The sequence below is a fragment of the Betta splendens genome, chromosome 8 (assembly GCF_900634795.4).
Source record: "Betta splendens chromosome 8, fBetSpl5.4, whole genome shotgun sequence".
NCBI lineage: Eukaryota > Metazoa > Chordata > Actinopteri > Anabantiformes > Osphronemidae > Betta > Betta splendens.
In genome coordinates, this window is record NC_040888.2 from 390,781 (window position 1) to 405,880 (window position 15,100).

Sequence of the window (15,100 nt, forward strand, 5' to 3'; positions counted from 1 at the left end):
TAGAGGGCGAGCTTCTATCTTCAGGTCTGAGCTTTGGCGGAAACACGTGATTAACACGGAAACATCGGGCTCACGTGTGCCAACCTCCAAACATTACAGCTGCATAGAAACCACAAAATACTGCGGCATCGTGTGGTTCTGTGGGGAGTTTGAGCAACATGGAGGATGAGAACGTTATCAAACTGCCGCTAACGAAGAAGAGCGCAGCTGCCGCCAAGAGACCTCCACTGACGAAAGCAGACCCGGAGAAGGAGGCTCGGAAACGGCAGAAGAACGCAGAGAGTGTGGCGGTGCTGGGAGAGACGGACAGCTCTGTGAAGCTGCTGGAGCATCTGGTGTTTGGAGCGGAAGATGAGCTGGTGGAGAGACTGGTGGCGGTGAGTTCCGTCAGTTCTCCGCTTCATTTACAGGCGTAGAATTGACACTCGGTCAAACTAATCGCAGTTAATTAAATGTGGTGCTTTTTTAATGATCAACATGTCTATAATAAATATATAAGCTATGATAAAAGAATAAAACGTGGTTCACTCTTCAGGCCTGGTTTGGCTTAACGAGCTGTTGCTCTAGTCAAAGGGTTTTAATGGGTGTGGCGTTTGTAGGGACCGAGTTAGTATTTGGTTTTGGAACTGTTGACTGTTCTAACCTGGTTCACGTGGTTGAGCAGGACGAGGAGTCTGGAAACCTGTTGCTCGAGGACAGAGATGAAGAGTCGGACAATGAGGAGGCTGTGCGCCACCAGTTGCAGCCCAGCAAAACAGCCGCCTGGGTTGATGAAGACGATGAGCTGGAGGAAGAGTAAGTGCTGAGCTTCAGTGTGGTTGTTCGTTGCTGTAAAGCTGTCGGTGAGATGGTCCTAATTTTAAAAGGCTCAGCAGCTGGAGTTCACCAGTGACACGGTTTACTGTCACAGAGCATGCAGCAGCGCCCTCTACTGGCCGGAGGCACCAACGACTCCCAGAAGTGCTTTAAAATCCCCTCTAGTAAAATTAATCTAGTTAATTATGGACAAGAGCTTTAAGCCCCGGACACCAACACCTCCAGGGCCTCCCCTCTAACGGGAGGCTCCAGTCCCCCCCATGGACAGTCAACAATTTAAGTTGCTTTTTCTATTTTATTCTCTGCTGTTATGTTTATTATTATAACTGTAACTGTTATGTTACAGGCTTTGCTGATTCTTCAGGAACTAGTTTTTCTTCTATTTCTGACCTTAAGGATGTTTGTTGTCCGTCATTTTCCTGAGGCTAAATGTCTGTGTTGCAGGGTGGACATGAGGCATCGCTTCCGCAGAGACCTGATGCGAGGAGACACAGAGTCCACCATGTCCAAACAGAAGCTACAGCAGAGGATGAAGGAGCAGTGAGTCAACCCACACCTGTGCACACCTGGACATTGGTCTGGCTGCCCCACACCCCTACACCTTGAGCTAATGTTGCTACCTTCTTTGTTGCAGGTTTCAGAAGTCAATGGGAGGAACTCCATCATGGGCAGAGAGCAGCTCCAAGAAAAAGAAGACAACAGGTAGCGACAAGCAAAGAATTTACTGGTGCTTCTATTTCTGCAGTAGTCCTGCCTGTTGCATACCTGAACATCTGTTTGACCCTGCAGGTGATGATGATGATGAAGAGGAAGACGATTTGCTAAGGAGGACGGGAAACTTCGTGGGATCTCCAGACCGTTTGCCTGGAGGCATCCTGGCGGTCAGTGACAAGTTTAGCTCTTGTTTATCGGAATCGGAGAGTTTTATTGCCAGGTCCTGTTGAGAGCACTTTACAGAACTAGGAATTTGTCTTGGGTTGAGCGTCACCACATTAAAAAGTACAAACATGGCATAATGTGAATAGTGCATGGGGGATAAACTAAAATAGAGTTATGTACAGACTCTGACATGGTCTGACCTGTAAAGTAGCAGCAACTCTCCTTAGGTTAGATTGAGGAACAATCATCAGTGCAGAAAGATGATCTTATGAGTGAAACAACCAAAGCTATGTAGAAACTGTGGAGGAGCAACTGTTATTTAAGCTCTCAACGGGAGAGAACAGTTTTGTTCATCTGGTTCTATAATATTTTTACTTTAATCTGTTCATACATCTGTGAGGAATGTTACTAATTTATGGGCTTCTAGTGGAGCCGTGAGCTTATTGCTTCAACTTTTCCTCTGTGTGATCTAATTTCCTAAACTTTGTCTCAGATGAAAAGGTGCTGTGACGCGAACAAGGCTCGTCCATCAGAGGACAGACTGTCCAGCGTCCAGTTCCACCCCTCAGCTCAGGTCGTCATGACGGCCGGCCTCGATCACTCCATCTCCCTGTTTCAGGTATGGACGCTTCATATGCCACAGAGTGGTAATGAATCCTGTGAAGCTAATGTGGTGCTTCATACAGGTGGATGGACTGACAAACCCAAAGATCCAGAGCATCCACCTGGAGCAGTTCCCCATCCACAAAGCTCAGTTCAGCCTGGACGGAGAGACGGTGATCGCCACCGGCATGAAAAACAAGATGTTCTACCTGTACGACATGATGGAGGGACGGATCACACCTGTAAACAGCATCAGAGGTGAGACAGCAGACCTGCCGACAATAACCAGAACCAACCAGAATCAACATGGGTAGTAGAAGCTGCAGTGTCAGACCAGTGTCTACTGCCAGAATGAAAGCCTGTTGTTTGTGTTTAGGTCTGAATGAAACCAGAGTGAAGGAGTTCCAGGTGTGTCCTGAGGGGGGCACTCTGCTACTCACAGGAACCAACGGATACCTGCACCTGCTCACACTCAAGGTAGCTTGTCCTGTTAAACGTTGAGGCAGCTGCAGCTTTGTTTCTGATGCTGGACGGTTTGTGTGCAGACGAAGGAGGTGGTTCACAGTGTGAAGATGAATGGCAGCGTCAGCGGCGCCGCCTTCTCCAGCGACGGCAGCAAACTCTTCGCTAACTCAGGTACGTCCAAAGTTTAGGGCAGCGCACGGCAGCTGGCCTCGGTCGTGTCATGTGACCGCGTTTGTGTGCAGATGAGGGTGAAGTGTATGTGTGGGACATGCGCAGCAGTCGGTGTATGAACCGGTTCGCAGACGACGGGTGTGTGAAGGGAACGTCCATCGCCGCCTCACGCGACAGTCGGTTATTGGCCTGCGGGTGAGACCATGCATCCTCATGTGAACATCCACAAAGTGATCTTTGACCTCTCCTGATGCTTCAGGTGTTTCCCCTGCTTGGCAGGTCCCATTCGGGCGTGGTCAACGTCTACTCTCTGGAGTCGTGTCTACATTCACCCAATCCAAAGCCTCTGAAGTCGTTGATGAACCTGCTGACGGTAGTGAGCTCACTGACCTTTAACCCCACGTCAGACATCCTTGCCATCGCGTCCCGTGCTGAGGACGAGGCTGTTCGCCTGGTGAGACCACAATGGGTAGATGCTGTATGTGTCTTGCTTGCTGTAAGTCCTGGTTCTGACCCATACCTGCCTGCCTAGATCCACCTGCCAAGTCTCACCGCCTTCTCCAACTTTGGCGTCACCGCGAGGAAGGTCATTTACCGAGCAAGCTGCCTCGACTTCTCCCCGCACAGCGGCTTCTTCTCGCTGGCTAATAACCGAGGACGCGCCCTCCTCTACAGGTCAGTGAACAGAACACGCTGGACCTCGGGACTTTGCTCCGTCCTCCAGCCTTTCAGTAGCGTAGTGAGTCATGGAGGTCTAAATTGGCAGTGTCCCGTCTAACGCTTGGTGTCTGTGTCCAGGCTGCTGCACTACAAAGACTTCTGAATCGGAGCCTGACGCTGCCGCCGCCTCCATCCACTGGCTGCACATGTTGTGTCCTGGTGATGTGATAATAATGATGGAAATGCTGAGATGGCGAATCAAGCCAGCGTCTGTTAACTCATGTTTTTACTGTTTGTATAAAAGACCTAAAAAAAAACAGAACTGAATGTTGTTTGTTTGTTCAGAGTTAAAAATGGAAGCAAATGAATCGACTCACATTTACACACTTTAAAGTTTTCTGTTTTAACATTGTCAGAATGTTGCTTCAGTTTCCCTGAACAGGAAACATCTTAAAGATAAATTTTGCATAATGTTAAACAGGGAGAAGAGAATGAAAATGCGACTACTGTTAACGTTCAGTAGATGAAAACTTTTTTTTTAACTTGGACGTGAGCGTCATTGGCTGTTACGTCAGAAAGACCAACACCTTCACACGCCTTCGCTTCAGGAATGTTGTCAGGCCCGACTCTCGGCTGGAAACCTGTCAAACGTGTTTGTTTATTCTGATACGACTTCAGCACAAAGTCTGACATCATGCAAGGCATCTGTTTGACAAACCAGAATCTTTACCCAGAGGAGGACAACTCTCATCTAGACGCACACATCCAATCAGCAGCTAGTTGACAACTGGTCAAGGCAGTCAGCAGGGAGAATTTGAAAACCAGCAGGACTGTGGCTCTCGAGGACCTTTAGAAGCAGCACATTTATCACTGACCTGTCTTCCTGTGGCCCCGCCCCCTGACCAAACCCCGCACAGACAGACAGCAACCTGCGCTTCAGGTTTTCTGGCAGAAATACCCGGAGTCCATGTCGCAAAGGTAAGAGATACCGTCACCCTTTCTCTGGTAGAAATAAATCCATCTGGGCTTTTGGGGAAACTTAAACTCATCATTGTGATGAAACTGGTTGAACAAAAATGCTTCAAGATCCAACTAGCACTTTAGCCTTTAGATCTGTTAAGCACCAGGCTTGGGCTCAGCTGCACTGCAACTCTTTTATCATTCTGAGCTGCAAAGCTGATGAACTATTCTCCATCCATCATGTGGAGACACTGAAGCTAATACCAACTGTTGCTGGACACTGGAGTCCAGCACCTTCACTTCTCAGATTAGGAAAACTACCAGAAACCTGAGAGGCCATCTGAACTAGAACCTGATCTGGCTCCGCAGAGAAGCTCTGTAGCTCAAGGCTCTGCCTCCATTCTGCATGTAGAACCACCAGTAGAGCAGCTCTAAGAGAAAAGCATGTCAAGCTATGAGGTCTGGAAGACAAGATGGAGCTGATCAATAGAAGCTTTGAAGTTAGGAGATGCAGTGAAGCAGATGGAGAAGAAATGTGGTCTCTGTTCCTGAGTTTCAGGATTTTAAAGAGTCACTGGACAAACTGAGTAGGGAGTTCCAGTAGTGCAGCATGGAAGGAACTACTGATGGGATCATGGTTCAGCATTACTCTGACAAAGGAGGCTCCTGGTTTTAGTGATCTTCTTCACATGGAAGTGTATATGAGTGAGTGTCCTCTGTGTGGTGTTTGTAGTACCTGTAGAGCACTGACGTACTTTGCAGAAAAACCTTAAAAGCTAATTTGTGTATACAGAAAATTTGTCACTAACATGAACAAACTGAAACCCGTTCAACAGAGCGGCACTGGATGGTTACTGGAACCATCCAGTGCCGCTCCTTTAACTCTGGGGCTTCGGTCCAGTCTCTGTAATATAATGTTCTGATACATTGTATCAGCTGCTAAGCTAAGACCCAACAGGACCAGGACAGAACCTGCTTTAGTTTGTTCCTGCTTTGTTTTCGTGACAAAGACCCACTGATCAACTCAGTGTAGCTGCAGTTCATGTGTAAACATGAACAGCCTGGTAGCTCAGTTGGTTCGATCCCCCGCCTCGGCATCAGGTGTGTCCCTGAGCAAGACACTTCGCGCTAACTCCCCGAGCGCCGCTCATGTGGCAGCTCACTGCTCCCCCAAGGGGGATGGGTCAAATGCAGTGTTCTGAGAATCAGTTCTCACTGATGTGTTCTGCTCATGGCTTTATTTGTAAATGTAGCTTATGGGTCTATCACACGTGGATGAAGTTACTTTGTGTGTATGAATGCAGCTGTTGGATCCTTGTGAGTTTCTTTCGTTCACTTAAAGTAGTGAGCTTGCACCTGTCTGGCGGGTAGGGAGGCCCCGCCCCCTCAGCTGTCTGACAGGTAGGGAGGCCCCGCCCCCTCAGCTGTCTGACAGGTAGGGAGGCTCCGCCCCCTCAGCTGTCTGACAGGTAGGGAGGCCCCGCCCCCTCAGCTGTCTGACAGGTAGGGAGGCTCCGCCCCCTCAGCTGTCTGACAGGTAGGGAGGCCCCGCCCCCTCAGCTGTCTGACAGGTAGGGAGGCCCCGCCCTCCCTTGCTCCCACCTGCAGATCGTTACAGATAATCACAGACGGGAAACGGTGGAGCTGCCAGGATTGAGCTTCAGGTCGGTGACTCATCTGTCTAGTTCTTCTTCTTTCTGGTTGAGAGTGTTCTGTTTAGTTGCTTTCTCCTTAGGCCTCATAGCAGAAATGTAAACAAAAGATCTGTAAGATTTAACTGCGCTGTGAGACAAACATGAGGAATCTTAATTTGAAATTTGGTGGGTTGCTTCCAGCAATGATTCCAAGATTCGAGCCACCCTGATTATCTGTGAGCAGTCTTAGTTTTGGGTTTGAGCCCAACTGAGTCAGACTTGAAAAACATTTCAATTCATTAGTTTGATCCTCATCTCAAGTCAACATTTTAGTGAAGCAGACCAGATTCATTAACTCACTGTTCTGCTCTGAGCTCTGAGCTCTGAGCTAGCAGATGGTTCTATTGGAGGTGGATTGGTCTGACAGGTTCCACTGGTCGGGTCCAGCTTAGTTTATTGATTTTCTTTTGCTGAGACTTGATCTGGTCTAACCCAGATCTGGTTCCTGATCACTTTGTCAGTGTGTGGTGTTCTAGTAGTAGCTCTGTGACATTAATCTGTTCATTGTGACAGAAGTCAGAACCAAAACATCTACAAATCAACAAGCTGCTGCCTTAACTCAGTCTGTTTCCTCCTTCTTTCCCCTGCAGCACAGTATGACCATGGCAGAGGCTGCAGTCCCAGATCTGTTCTCAGAGCAGGAGCTGACCTGCTCCATCTGTCTGGACCTGTTTAGCGAACCAGTCTCGACTCCCTGCGGACACAACTTCTGCCAGGTGAGCTGCACACACAACTAACACATTCACAATAATCATAATCTGCAGCTTCTGTGACTGCTCATCTTTGTTAAAGCTCAGCTCTGGATCTGGAGTCTTTAGAGACACAACCTTGGGTTTCTGGAGCTTCCTTTGACGTTGCGTCCTCCTATTGCTGTTTTCCAGGTGTGCATTGGTGGGTACTGGGCGTCCAGCTCTGTCTGCTCCTGTCCTTTGTGCAAACGTCAGTTCGATGAACGTCCTCAGCTCAGCGTAAACAAAGTCTTTGCGCTCATTGCGGATAAATACAAGCAAACTCATTATGGACCAGACAGCGCTCTGACCCAAGTCCGGAACCAGAATCCCACATCAATGGGCGCCATGATGATGCCCTCGAGCGGCTCCACCACCAACCCCTTCCTGATGGCAGGGGATGACGTGGTGTGGTGTGACATCTGTACAGGTGTGAAACAGCCAGCGGTCCGCTCCTGCCTCACCTGCACTGCCTCGTACTGCACTGAGCATGTGCAGCCGCATGAAAGCTCGCCCTTCTACTCCAAACACCCACTGATGGACCCGCAGGAGGCCCTAAGGGGCCGAACCTGCTCCGTTCACCACCGCCTGCTGGAGGTGAGAAAACCACAGGCCTACATACAGGCTGATGGTAGTAACTACACCAGGCTGTTTGTTGTTTTAGTCCAGGGGCTCTGACAGTAACAATTGGTGTTTCTAACAATGGGCAGCAATGCACATGCTAAAATTTCTCTGGGTGTACAAACAGTAGTACAATCCATCAGCTCAAGTTTTCCTACTGGGTGAAGGCCCTTGGGAGGATTGAGATTACAGTTGTTGAACCACATGATGACTTGTGAGGAGCTGATGAAACCACTTGACAATCCCTTTTTGTTGTGGATTATTCATGTTCAACTTGTGATGTATTTATACGTTTATATCTCCAGGTTTTCTGTAAGACATGCCAGCGCTGTATCTGCGCCATCTGTGTCATGGAGGAGCATCGAATACACAAAACGGTGTCGGTCCAGACCGAGAGGCAGGTTAAACAGGTAGAGGATGTAACAATGATGCAACACACACAAACGTGTTCAGACAATAAACCTGAGACCGTGTGATGCTCAGAAACAGGTGGCGAGGACGGAGCAAGAGATCCTGAACCGTATCAAAGAGAGGGAGATTCACATGAATGAGCTGAAGAGGAAGCTGGAAGGCGTTAAGGTTAGACGAGTGACTTGCTCATGGGCAGCGTTTCTACTAGAAGCACGAAGCTCTGAATGTTCCAATGCATCACATAGTCATCAGTTGCTGTTTTCCAGCTCAGGTCATGTATATTTTAGCGGCACTTGGTTCTTAGAAGCTGAACATTCATTAGTTTTAGCTTCCAGCTGCTGTAAATATTTGCTTGTTAATTTCTTATTGTTTAACATTTATTAGCTAATGAATTCATATTCAGGCTGTCGTCATTTCAGAACTACGCAGAACGAGAGCGAGGTGAAGTTGAACAGCTGCTGGATGAGCTCTCTGGCTCATTGGATCAGATTCGATCTCAGGTTGTGGGGGGCATCCAGAACCAACTCGACACGGTGATGTCAAAGGGGGAGGGGCTAGTGAGCAGACTGGAGGAGGAGCTCAAGCAGCTGATGGACCGACGGGCTATGCTGGAGACTCAGGCCATCAGTCAGGATCACATCAACTTCTTGCAGGTAAGACACAAATGCCTGGCAATACGGTAAGTGATGTAAATGGGCGTGGCCTCACCCCACTCTGTTCTCTCCTCAGAGCTTCGAGGAGGCTGCAGCTCCTCTGGGTGATGACACACAGAAAGACGTGGATGAGGACTCCGAGTTTAATCTGCATTTTCACTTGGGGGAGGTGAAGAGCGCTTTGTCCGAAGTGAAGGACAAGATGGCTGACATCCGGGTGGGGGACATGCGCTCCCGAGCATCAGGAGGCTACTGTGAGTTTCTAAATATTGCTATGGCTGAGTGAATGTGAGGCTGGCTGGTGTACAAAGTTCCTCCTTGCCATGTGTTTTTAGTTTTGTCTGAGAACTTAATGGCTGCTGAGAGCATGCTGAGTCTGAGAGGAAGCACGGCCAGCCTGAGGAAGAGTCAGTGGTCGCTGAGAGGTGAGACGCTCATTGTCTGCAGGACAACAAGGCTTTTAATGTGAAAGGGTGACTGACTGGAATCTTGTTTTTCCCATTAGAGCAGAAGAAGTTCAAGCCCGTGTCAGGTACGTGTTGGACCGCCTTCATCGGGGACTCTGTCTTCCTGCAGCTTATACTTATTATCCCTTTGCTCTGTTTCAGGACACAAGAAAGCTCGACTCTACATGGGTCGGTATCCTCCTCTGTGCCTCGGATTGAGTTCAACCAGTGAACATGTCTGTTGTTCTTGGATCTAACAATTATCTGCTGTTTCCAGAGGACGTGACCCTGAACCCGGTGACGGCATATCCGTTCCTGATCCTGTCCGAGGACAGGAAACAGGTGAAGAGAGGAGAGAAGCTACAGTTCTACAGAAACAGTCAGCAGAGGTTCGATGTCTGGTCCTGCGTCCTCGCCAAGGAGGGCTTCAACACGGGGCGGCACTACTGGGAGGTCAGAACCGCTAGCGTTATACTAGTGCTAATAGCATATTAGCTAGTGTCCAGTCCTGCGCTGACTCAGTTGTGCTTACCTGTGCCAGGTGTTTGTTGGGGACAATAAGGACTGGAAGCTGGGGGTGGTCAGCGAGTCGGCTCAGAGAAAAGGTCTGTTTGACATGAGTCCCTCCAACGGATACTTTGCCCTGTGGTGGAGCAGTAGCCACCTGAGAGCGCTGACGACGCCACCTCTGACCAAGGTCCTTAACATTTATGAAGTTAAAAGTGTTTCTACTATTTCAGGTTAAACGTGTTCAGTTAATAGTCACTCTTAACAGTTGCTTTGTCCATGCTGCAGGTGAAGAATCCTGTCAAACTGCGGCAGGTGGGTGTCTTCCTCGACGTGGATGAGGGTCAGGTGTCGTTTTATAACGTCAAGTCGGGATCTGAGATTTACAGCTTCACCAGATCCTCCGAGTTCACTGAGAGGATGTTTCCTCTGCTGGGAACTGGAGACAAAGAGGTTCCCCTGATCCTAATGACCACACAGCACCACCTGGTGTGAGGGAGGAGACATGGCCCTCAGGGCCGCAATGGCCCGACAGATCTGACACTCAATAGTCACTATTGACAAACAGACATGTTTAATCACGATGAATTGTCCTGTATTTATTCCAGTAGTTCCTGGCGCCCAGTGGAAACAGAGAAACTGCAGCTACTTTGTCTCTACAGCCTTGATACCAGAGAAATTAGGACACTGGGGGTACTTGAATGTTTGACTCTGTCGCTTATAAAATTAAAAAAAGTTGACTATTTTGGTGAGATTAGCTAATGAGCATAAATATGAGTGAAACTTTTAGGAGTGGATTGAATAATAAAAGTGTAAATCAACTATGGATGTGATTTTTGTAACAGTTTTCTTACAAGACAAAGTGAAAATGTTTTAACTGAATAACTGGTTGAACATTACAAATGTGACATTTATAAGCCTGATTCTCTACTGGTCGGTTGTTTGTCTCCCAGTGTCTCCCACCCGGTCAAAGTGTCCCTGCTGTTGAACCTTCTGTACTTTCTAGATTTAGTTTCAGAGGCGCCGGCAGACAACGGTTTCTTCTCCGGTCCCTTCTTTTCAGACCTGTTCTCTCTGGAGGCCTCTATGTACTGTCTCATCTTTTCCATCATGTTGTCATTTCTGTCCTCAACCCTGCAGGAATAGCACACACATAGAAAAACAAACATGCTGTAAACTGCTGGAGCTAAACTCATACACAGTTCTCATACAATGTTCTGTTGCTGCTTGTATAACTGGTGGTAGTGAAAATCAGGCTTCCATGAAGACTTCCTGGGATATTATTGGGACATGGCTGTGGATCAGGAGGTGGCGTTGTCCACCTTTCCTGGGCCAAGGGTCTGATTCCCAGACTGTGTTCTTGGGCCATTCCATTACTGCAGCTCAGTCTTACCTGAGGTACCAGGCCTCCTTGAGGCCGTAGCTCGGCCCATGGTTCCCGTGTCGAGGCTGAAGCCAGTGTGGCAGCCTCCTCTCCAGCATCAAAACTGTGGCCACCACCTGCACATCATTGTAGCTGTTAGCTTTGATGCAAAAACGAGCTGAAGACACATCACTGGCCTGGTGCCTGGATGGTTAACCCTCAGATCCTGAAGCTGCCTGACTCCTGACCCTTCTCTCACTGCTACTCACGTTTTGCATTTAAAGAAAATATGCAGAAAACTGCATGATGTCGTGACGTGAGTGAAGCAGTAGCTGCTACGTGTCACTGTTAACCAACATACTAAAATCACCATCATCACCAGAGGGATTGGTAGCTGCAGTTATTATGAAGGTTACCTGAGTTCTCCAAAACTCGTCTCTTGCTCGTTCCACCTTGTCCTGTGTATCACCCATCATAGTTGCCAGTAGATTCAACATGAAGAAGGCACCGACCACGTTGTAGGAAACGTTCACAATGTATGCGATTGGAGGTGAAAGGATGGTTTCATCCACCGGCAGGTTTATGAAGAGCACGTCAACCTCAAACTCGGTGAAGATGGTTATGGGGTAAGTGCTGTAATCAGGTAAACCTGCTGGACTCTGAGTCATGTCAAACATCCATGCAGCTGCCAGAGAACATCACACAAGAAGTTTAATGAGCAGAAGAGAGGCTTCAGAAGGTTTGAAGGAGCATTTTTATGGCCTGAACTTACTCACCAGTAGCAAAACCCATCAGCACAATGGCCATCAGACATATAAACTTTAGTATATCTCCAAATAACATCTAGAGAAGAATATGGGTGAAGGAAATCAGTTTAAAATTAAAAGCAGCGTTTCTTAGTGTTCCAGGCTGAGCTGCCTCCCACCTTCTGCACCACAATCACCAAAGGACCCAGCATTTCAAAACCCCGAGCGAAGAACAAGACGTTGCACCAGCCCAGAACCAAGCACACGGCCATGACGGACATCTCCTGTTGCACCTGGCACAGTCTGAACACGCACAGCAGGACCACCAAGCCTCCGTAGACGATCCTGCTCAACACAGCAGCACAAAGGTCACAAGCTTTTCCCACAGGGGCCTGGTGCTGCTGCCACAAGCCTCGCTTCTCACAGGATGACGTGGAAGGGGCCTCCCAGCGCCGTCTGGCCGAAGTAGCGCTTGGCTCCCACCCTCAGTATGTCTGGGATCTGTGGGCGAGACCAGCACAGCCGGACGTGAGAGCGGCAGCAGCCGGACGCTGAGAGCAGTGAGCGGCTTCGTTCCTTCACCTCTAACAGGATCATTGCTACGGCTCCCACCACGCTGATGATCTCCCCCCCCATCCGCACGTGGTCTCCATACGTCACATAGCTCTCCTGACCAGACAGGACACAGCTGGCTTTACACCCACACTACAGGACAAGCTGCGAAGAGCTTCACGTGCATGTTAACGCAGCTGCCTCGGAACCGTAAACAACACACTTTGAGGCTTTTCTGGATGTAGACGGTTTGGTCGTTGTCTGCTCTTGGGTAGTCCTTAGGAATCGGCTTCAGAGGGCGAAACATGCAACACGCTGTGAAGATGGAGATGTAGAGCAGATACACCAAGAGCAGCATCCTGGACAGAAGCAGAACAACAGTGAACCGAGGCCTCACACGCTGGAAGCCACACACCGACACCTCAAGCTACCTGAAGTAGTGTTTTCCGTACAGGTTCCACTTCAGACTGATCAGCTGCTTCACAGGCGTCACCTCCAGGATCCTCCTGGCCTAAAAACAAACCCTTTAGTTGTGTTAGTCCTGACTTTACACTATGTGCCTGTGGAGTCCTACCTCTCTGTGGCGACTGCACACCACCACCTCCAGCACAGACTTGTTGTCGGCCCATGAATCTATCTCTGTCAGATCGTAGAGATTAGAGGTCACGGGACCCAGGCTGCACTGGAACACACGGCGTCTGTTAACCAGGTGCTGAAACACCTGAGGAACAAACCACAGCAGTGAGGACGTGATGCCGACGCATCTCCTCTAATTCTTCTGCCCATTTCTCTCACCGCAACGTTTCCCTTCTTGGCAGCCAGTTTAAAAGGAGTGAGTCCTCGGACATTTGGAACCATGACGAGTGGCACCGACTGGTCCAGCTCTGCATCACAGGCCATAATCAGGTCCATGATGCGACAGGCGGTCTCCTGGTTGGGCTGCAGAACCAGGACGTGAAGCAAAGTGTTGCCTGAAGAGAAGAAGACATTGTTGGTATCAACTAGTAAAACGAATATAACTCTGCACCGTCTTCCTCCGACAGGAAGCAGCCCGTCCTACCTTTGTGGTCCTGGACTCTGGTGCTGGCTCCTGCATCAATTAACAGGGAGACGATGTCTTTGTTCCCAGTACATGCAGCAAAAGACAAGATGTGTTCACCTGCAGAGAAGCCAGTGAAAGGCGTCACCGTGGTGATCACTACACTCCGAGCTGCTGTGGACTTACGGTACCATAGAAGAAGAGTCCTCCTTTCCTCTTCTGGAAGTACAAGCCGGTGGCCCGAGGCATGTTCACATCAGCACCACGGTCGATGAGATGTTGGACCAGACTGAGGTTCTGGTTGATCACAGCGATGTGGAGCGGAGTCAGTCCTGGACAGAGAACAGACACGGTGAAGGAACCACAACGTCTCACACGGTGACGCTTTGCTTCTCTACCAACCTTGGAACAGTTCCGACGTCATCGGCTCGTCCACAAGTTCAGGAGCCGCGTCCATCAGAGCCACAGCAGCCTCCAGGTTGTCATTCATCACTGCAACGTGGAGCGACGTTTCCCCGAAAGCACCTGAGTCAGAGAGTCCAGAATCCTGGAGTACTACACGTACCTGAAGTACTAGAGGTACCTACAGTACTACATGTACCTGCAGTACTACACATGCCTGCAGTAATACCTATAGTACTACCATAGTACCTACAGTCCTACCTGTAGTACTACCACAGTACCCACAGTACTACAGGTAAATAAAGTATTACCTGCAGTACTACAAATACCTGTAGTACTTTCTATAGTACTACCATAGTGCCTACAGTACTACACGTACCTGCAGTACAACCTATGGTACTACCATAGTACCTACAGTCCTGCCTGTAGCACTACAGGTACCTACAGTAGTACCTGTAGTACTACCATAGTACCTCCAGTACGACATGTACCTACAGTACTACCTGTAGTATGACACGTACCTCCCGTACTACACGTACATGGAGTACTACACGTACATGCAGGATTACCTATAGTACTACCATTGTACTACCATAGTACCTACAGTACTACAGGTACCTACAGTACTACCATAGTGCCTACAGCCTACAGCACAGCACTACAGGTACCTACACCTACCTGTAGTACTGTATGAGGTTCGATGGCAGTACTACAGGTTGTACCTGTAGTACTGCCATCGTACCTCCAGTACTACGGTAGTATGTGGTCAACAACATGTCATGGCACAGTTCCACCGTACTACTACACACCACAGCCCTTCTCAGACTACAGCCGACCGCTTCGCTCAGACTCACCTCTCTCAAAGACGTTGGTGGATGCACAGCAAAGCAGGCTCCTGATGCTGCCAACGCTGTTCATGTCGGCTGCGTAGAACAGGGGGATTTCTTCTACTCTGAGGGACGCACAAAAGAGAAACACTGAATGGAAGTGTATTGCACCACAGTCCCTGGAATGAGTTACTTACAGGTTGGTATGGAGCAGAAACATGTTGTCCAGTGTCTCGTTCCAGCCTTTTTTTTTGCCTTGGCGAAACCTCAGCTGCTTCCACCAGCGCCTGAGCTCGAGCAGAGCAGATGAAAGCAGGACTGGACACATTGGTAGCTGGTGTCTGAATAAACGTGGGAAGACAGAAAGGTAACAAAGTCCCAGGTCAGACCTGTAGGCAGGAGACCTTGTCCACCTTACTCGTAAAAATTCCACTGAGGCGCTCAAAGTCCCTGAAATGCAGCTTTGCGACAGGAGACACTGAGTGAGAATAAGCAGCAGATAAACTGTGAAGATGAGCAGGTCAGGCGTCACCCGCATGTTCACCAGGAAAACTGCC

General features: G+C 49.0%; 3 protein-coding genes across 6 annotated transcripts; 2 read left to right on the top strand and 1 right to left on the bottom strand.

The window, feature by feature from the left end:
- Window positions 1-39: 39 nt before the first annotated feature.
- On the top strand, window positions 40-3,923 carry utp18 (UTP18 small subunit processome component). Of its 2 annotated transcripts, XM_029158620.3 has the most exons (13): window positions 41-377; window positions 665-795; window positions 1,261-1,356; window positions 1,451-1,518; window positions 1,606-1,697; window positions 2,189-2,314; window positions 2,382-2,556; window positions 2,675-2,775; window positions 2,844-2,934; window positions 3,006-3,129; window positions 3,214-3,388; window positions 3,467-3,609; window positions 3,733-3,922. In XM_029158620.3, the coding sequence occupies exons 1-13, from the start codon at window positions 159-161 to the stop codon at window positions 3,755-3,757; spliced, it is 1,566 nt and encodes a 521-aa protein (XP_029014453.1). In that variant the 5' UTR covers window positions 41-158; the 3' UTR covers window positions 3,758-3,922. The 2 variants fall into 2 exon arrangements, with proteins under 2 accessions (XP_029014452.1, XP_029014453.1); XM_029158619.3 differs by having other exon boundaries at window positions 40-377; window positions 1,451-1,697; window positions 3,733-3,923.
- A 390-nt stretch (window positions 3,924-4,313) lies between these two features.
- LOC114860188 (E3 ubiquitin-protein ligase TRIM39) lies at window positions 4,314-10,440 on the top strand. 3 transcript variants are annotated; one of them, XM_029158594.3, is made up of 13 exons: window positions 4,314-4,572; window positions 6,839-6,964; window positions 7,130-7,573; window positions 7,903-8,007; window positions 8,081-8,176; window positions 8,428-8,661; window positions 8,738-8,915; window positions 8,997-9,086; window positions 9,167-9,193; window positions 9,270-9,296; window positions 9,385-9,560; window positions 9,649-9,804; window positions 9,903-10,440. In XM_029158594.3, exons 2-13 carry the CDS (start codon window positions 6,845-6,847, stop codon window positions 10,107-10,109), a joined length of 1,860 nt encoding a protein of 619 aa, XP_029014427.1. In that variant the 5' UTR covers window positions 4,314-4,572; window positions 6,839-6,844; the 3' UTR covers window positions 10,110-10,440. The 3 variants fall into 3 exon arrangements, with proteins under 3 accessions (XP_029014427.1, XP_029014426.1, XP_029014425.1); XM_029158593.3 differs by lacking the exon at window positions 4,314-4,572 and adding an exon at window positions 6,029-6,218; XM_029158592.3 differs by lacking the exon at window positions 4,314-4,572 and adding an exon at window positions 6,238-6,374.
- Window positions 10,166-15,035, bottom strand: LOC114860174 (transient receptor potential cation channel subfamily V member 5-like). The gene is made up of 16 exons (XM_029158564.2): window positions 14,741-15,035; window positions 14,571-14,668; window positions 13,717-13,839; window positions 13,506-13,646; window positions 13,336-13,434; window positions 13,071-13,246; window positions 12,850-12,996; window positions 12,707-12,786; window positions 12,499-12,634; window positions 12,306-12,392; window positions 12,148-12,224; window positions 11,903-12,068; window positions 11,754-11,820; window positions 11,394-11,662; window positions 11,008-11,114; window positions 10,166-10,748 (listed from the first exon to the last, which is right to left on the bottom strand). Exons 1-16 carry the CDS (start codon window positions 14,869-14,871, stop codon window positions 10,526-10,528), a joined length of 2,127 nt encoding a protein of 708 aa, XP_029014397.1. The 5' UTR covers window positions 14,872-15,035; the 3' UTR covers window positions 10,166-10,525.
- Between the last annotated feature and the right edge of the window lie 65 nt (window positions 15,036-15,100).